Raw genomic sequence first — 6,000 nt, forward strand, 5'->3', positions numbered from 1 at the left:
GACAAACAACAGCTGATTTGTTTTGGTCTTGGGAGCCTGGCCTTGAACGTTGGTCAATGTTACTTTCATTTTAACTATAAATCTATTCCTAGCTAGACCAGAAGATTTAGAGTTGAAGTAAGGAGAAACATGAAGGAAATTTGTTTTCTTCACGCACCTACAAAAGAGCTTACTAAACTTAGTACAGTAGTATTATTGCCAGCTCTGATTTTCCTTGTACAAGGGTGAGGTGGGGAGAGGATTCCACTTAAATCTACTATTTCACTTACTAAGTTGCAAGGTCACTGTTTTTCAATGTTCAAAACGTATATCTACTGATTGTACCTAGCTTAGGTTCTTTTCCCCAGTTTTTTAAAAGTCATAATCAACTCTCATAATATGACATTGAACCTGATAAGCTGACAGAGAACAACGATGAAGAAAGAGGCAAATATTTAAAAACTCTCTAATTTAATTCTTATGCTTTTTCAGGTTTAAACCATTGTGGGCATAAGTGACTGAATTTAGATGTCTATGTCACTATGCCCACACATCTAATATAAATTATTTCATTTGTACCTACAATTTTGCCTGGAAACAATTAAGTGCAAAATCAGAGGCCATGCTGAAACTTAAAATTTCACACAAGGAATTTAATAGCCTTATTTTTAAAAAGTACTAGTACTCACAACTACTACTGAATTCAATAGGAGTTGCAACAACCTCTGCAAATCAGAACTTAAGTGATTTGCCAAAGGTCACATAGCAAGTCAGTGGCAGAGCTAGATTAAACCCTGGGAGATCCTGGCACCAGATCTCAACCAGTCCAGGAGAACATGCTGCCCCTTTAGTAATGTATTTTTGGATTTACTCTTAGATGTGAGAAAACTGGTATCACAAATGATTAATATTTAAAAATAGCAAGTCACCAGGATTTCTGTTTAGAACTGCGTGCTATTTAGTATCTTGTGAAGCCCCCAAAACACAAGATTAGTGCAAACAAATTATATTTCAGTAAGTCACTAAGTAACATACTCAGGCCGCAGGGACTGTACAGATTTAGAGTTTTGTACTGTTGTGTTTAGTTGATAACTTTTTACAATTTAAGTATGTGTACATATAGCTCCTATTCCAACTCCTGTAAAATAAATCCACATATGCACATACTGACTAGGTATGAAATAGTTTGACACTGAACTGCATCCACCTGCACTTCCTCTAGGACAGTGGTTCTCAAATTTTTTTTTACTGGTGACCCTTTTCACATAGCAAGCCTCTGAGTGTGGCCCCCCGCCCCATACATTAAAAACACTTTTTTATATATTTAACACCATTATAAATGCTGGAGGCAAAGCAGGGTTTGGGGTGGAGGTTGACAGCTCGGGGCCCCCCATGTAATAACCTCGTGACCCCCTGAGGGGTCCTGACCCCCAGTTTGAGAACCCCTGTCCTAGGAGATGCCGTTCAAGTAAACCAAGCCCACACTTTCTCCTACAGGCCAGGCTTGCTGGCCAGACTACATCTCCTATGATGGACCCTCACAGCACATCATGGCAGACACATGGTTGAGGTATATTGTGAGAGATGCAGCCTTGCTGGAAAGCCCACCTCGGAGAAGAGAACATAGAGAAAAGGCACTGCAGCAGCTCAGAAGGACGTGGTTTAAAGTCATACTAAGTCAAAATGAAACATTTTCTTTCAATCCAAAGTGTAGAAAAGAAATGTTTCAACATTTCCAAACTGAAGTGTAAATGTTCATCTCAAAAACCAAAACGTTCAATTTTTCACTGAAAACCCAAAACACCCCAAACCCAGAAATTCTCCACAGAAAGCAAACACTTTTTGGGAAATTTTTTTTGGCTGTAAACCCAATTTTCCACTGAAAAACTGTTTTGGTGGAATTTTTGTAACCAGGCTTCTTAATATCTTCTAATTACTAGAGAGGAAGGTGTTTAAAAATCCACAAATAGACCCTCATGTACTAGAAAACTTGCAGGTTAATGGAGGAGGTGGCATTGCAAGCTGCCATAAAACAACTTTGTGAAGATAAGGATTAAAAGAAGCACATACATTGATCTAGATGTGAGTCACCTAAATTTTCAGTAAGAAGTTTGTACTTGAAAAATTACAGTAAGCCCAAGGGTTATGTACTATACATGTTCCCAGTTGCATCACTCCTTTTCTACAACAGCCACTTCCTCAAATGAATATTTATCTTTAGCCATGGCCTTCAACATGACATCCAGAAAAAGTCAGAGAAAGCAGCTTCATGTTAGAACTACCAAGTCTTCAAGAGTCATTAAAAAAAAGTTAAGATGTAATTATTTTTATCATATTCTGTAATAAATAGTGGTCATGGAGCCTTTCCAACTAATTAATGGATCTTGTAGTTATCACACTACTGGTCTTTAGTGTTAAATCAACAAAGAAGCAGTTCACTGCCTTGTAAAACTACTCCACTAAGAATGTTATCCCTTAGTTGCATGTCAAAATACTTACTAAAGGCACAGCTAAAGAGATTTATCATCATGATGTTATGTTTTTACCTTAATTCTTCAGTTTTGCTTTATACATGATAAAATGATTAACTCTTATACAGAGCCTTTGGTACAATCCTACAACATATTAAGCATCAACAAATTTGACTTCAAAATATCATTGTACTTTATGACTAGGCCAGATATGCACCTAAGTCTAATAAGAGGATAGTCTAGTTTATTAGCTAGGGTGCAATTTATCTTTTTTATAAGCTCCTTTGTTAGATAATACAAGTTATGTAACAGGAAGTCTGTGACTGAAATGGTCTATAACAGAGAAAGAGAAAATTAATGTTTATATTAATGAACATAACTTTTAGCAGTATCAGTAGGGTTCTTACTAGCACCTATAACCAGAATGACCACCTATGACAATCAAGGTCCAGACACCGGAAGAGAGCAGGTTTGATTTGAACCCCGCAAAAATAAGCAGTTAAACCAACTTGATGGCATACTACGCTATTCATTGTAAAAGTGTATTGAGTAAGATCTTTTATGAAAGCTTGCAATGCACTGAACGTAAGTCATTTGAGATATGTATAAAAATTACAGTTACGAATGTATATGTAGAAAATTGTAATTGTAACTGTGGTACAATTTCGGCATCATCTCACATGGCAGTGAAGCAATCAGGCAGAGAGAGGTTACTTCTCCAGATGAGACTGCTTCTAGCACCTAGTCATTGCCCAGACCAGGAAAAAACAACGAAGAAACAAGGCAAATGAGAACAGCTTGAAAATGAAAAGAAAACCGCAGTCTTTGAAAACTAAGAAAGGAGAGGCTCTCCTGCTGGCATATTTAAACCACTCCCAACAAGTGGCAGTAGCCAAGAGCAAATTTACCATGAAACAAACCATGCGGTGGCAGGGGGCCCCCCCAACGACAGAGCAGCCCCCAAAATGCAGGACAAATCTCATCTGACAACCTGCCCCTGAGTCCCGGCCGGCGGTGCAGCAGGGCTCAGACAGGCAGGCTGCCTGCATACCGTGACTGGTGGCCCCATGCCGCTCCCAGAAGCGGCCGGCCGCTGGCACGTCTCTGTGCGCCCTCGATGGCGGGGCAGGGTGGGGGAGACGGCTCCGCCCGCTGCCCCTGGTCCGTGCAGTGAATGGAGACCCATTGCCCCCCCTTACCCCAAGAGGGGCACAGAGATGTGCCAGCAGCACAGCAGGGCTAAGGCAGCTCCCTGCCCACTCAGCCTACCTCACTCCACGCCACACCACTCCCGGAGGGGGGTGTCTCCGTGAGCTGCCCCCACCCTGAACACTGACTCCATAACTCCAAGGGGAACTGCGGAAATAGGAGCTGCGAGGGCAGCGTATGCGGGCAACGGCACGCAGAGATCCCCCCCGCCTACGAGCTGCTGCCAGAGGGATGTATGCTGGTCGCTTTGGGAACCGTGCCACCAGAGGTAAGCGCCACCCCCTTGACCTCCTCCTGCACCCCAACCCCCTGCCCCAATCAAGGTATCTCACTTCATTTTCATTTATTTCCCATTATTTATATAGGAGGAGGATGAAGAAAGAAAGAAAGAATGAAAAACGGGGGAAGAGACCAAAGAGAATGTTCTTTTTCTTGGCTGGGTCCCAAGGGGGACCCCCCGAAAAATGAAGCTGTGCACAGGGTCCCACTAACTTTAAATCCACTACTGGCAGTAGCTATGTCACCAGGAGATGCTCTCCCACCAGCATAGTGCTGTCCACACTGGTGCTGCTGTCAGTGAAACTTACGTTGGTGATGGTGGGGGGGGTGTGTTTTTTCATGTGCCTGACCAACAAAAGTTTTGCCAACAAAAGTGCTAGTGTACACAAAACCTTAATGAACACAGAGTTATGAAGAGAGCTTCTGTTCACATACCATTAAGGGAACGCACCCCAACAGTTATAATGTAACACATAAAATAGATGGGAATACTTAGCATACCTGTGTAATTTAAGTGTATTGTTTTAAAAGGGGAATGGGATCTAGACAATACTAAAAATGGGCCTGAACTGCTATGTCAGATCCAAAATTCCTAAAGCATTTTCAAATGTTAGGTCTGGGATGTTTGGTCTGGGATTTCGGGCCAAACTCTAGGCAAAATACTATATGACAGAGAAAAATATCATGCCACCCGATAGGTGTTCCGCAAAACGGAAGGTGTATTTGAATATGAACAGAAATTCTAAAGCGCTTTGTTGGCTCAATAAGCCTTGCAGACAGTATCATCAACCCACTACAACATCTAAGCCAGCATGCACAGTGTTTTCACCACCATCAATACTTATAGAGTCACAGTAACAACTAGTTCAGGAGTCACTGCTTATGACAAGGGAAAGGCTACTCTAGGAGGAATATTTGATTAGAGCTGAATCTCGAAGCATGCATCTCTTCTCCACACCAGCCCTGCCACCCTAAAATCCTTTGCTGTCTAACTGGTCTCCTAGGTTCAGCTACACTGCGATGCGCACAAGCCTGGCAAAGCACGTCTCATGACAAAGAAACACCCACCAGGAGAAGTGGACCGGGAAGAGACCCAGGAACTGGGCGCTCAGCCACGGGGCCACTGCCCGAGCGCCTCCGCCACCATCGCCCGGGACACAGGGTCCAGAGGCGGGCTCTGCCTCTCGGGGCGCGCCCGGGGCTTGCGGGGAGCGGATCCTGCTCAGCTCGGCAGAGGAAAGGCAAAGGCCATTAAGCCGCCAGCACCGCCCGCCGGGCCCGGCAGCCTCCTAGCGCAGGGCTAGGCTCGTGTTTACACGGTCACACCGCCCCACGCGGGGCAGCGTGGCGGGCCGGGATCAGCCACTGCCCTGCAGACAGACCCCAAACTGTCCCCGGGCCACCCGCCGGGGGTTTTGTCCCCTTTCCCTCCTGCGGGTCGGCGCTGCGGGGCAAGGGGGGTCCCTGGCAGGCCGCGGGCCCCACTCACGCAGGCAGAGCTGGGTGACATAGGCGTAGTAGGACCAGCAGAGGATGCTGGAGATGAACAGCACCGGCACCCAGTAGAGCAGCCGCTGGCAGCGCCGCCTCGCGCCGCCCCGGGTCCCCGCCGCCGGCGCCGCCATCTTCCCGCACCGCATGCCAGCCACTAGCCCCGGGCCCGAGCAGCGCAGCAGCCCAGCCGAGCCGCCGCAGCCTGCTGCCAGCGCGGGGAGGGCGCGGCGCCTGTGCCGCCCTCCCTCCCGACAGGCTCCTCCAGCGGGCGGCGCCGCGCCGGGGCTGCTCCGCCCCCGCCGCTTCCACAGCCAGTCACGGGCCCCCGCCTGCCGCCGGGGCGTGGGAAGGGACCGCGCGGAGCCGCCCCACGGAATGAGGCTGGGGCTGGCCGGGCTGGGAGCCCCAAGGCCACAGCGGGGGGTTCGACCCCCGAGGAAATGGGGCGGGGACAGGGCAGTTTGCTCCCACCTGCCCCTATAACAGCCCCGGGCCGAGGGCAGGTACCCGCCTGGGCAGAGGGGAGGCGGCGATCAGCTCCCCCCGCCTCAGCCCCTCATTAGGGGCT

General features: G+C 47.3%; 1 protein-coding gene across 2 annotated transcripts in view; it reads right to left on the minus strand.

Annotated features, from left to right (window-relative positions):
• Positions 1-5,669, minus strand: part of ZDHHC2 (zDHHC palmitoyltransferase 2) — a 73,129-nt gene extending 67,460 nt beyond the window's left edge. The window contains exon 1 of one of the 2 annotated variants that reach the window (XM_073341929.2): positions 5,428-5,669. In XM_073341929.2, coding sequence (XP_073198030.1) covers positions 5,428-5,578 — 151 coding nt within the window. In that variant the 5' untranslated portion in view covers positions 5,579-5,669. Of the gene's footprint in view, positions 1-5,006; positions 5,069-5,427 lie in introns of those variants that run through there. The other variant, XM_073341930.2, reaches the window with a different exon arrangement.
• Positions 5,670-6,000: the final 331 nt, after the last annotated feature.

This window comes from Lepidochelys kempii, chromosome 4 (genome assembly GCF_965140285.1).
Source record: "Lepidochelys kempii isolate rLepKem1 chromosome 4, rLepKem1.hap1, whole genome shotgun sequence".
In the NCBI taxonomy this organism is placed as follows: Eukaryota; Metazoa; Chordata; order Testudines; family Cheloniidae; genus Lepidochelys; species Lepidochelys kempii.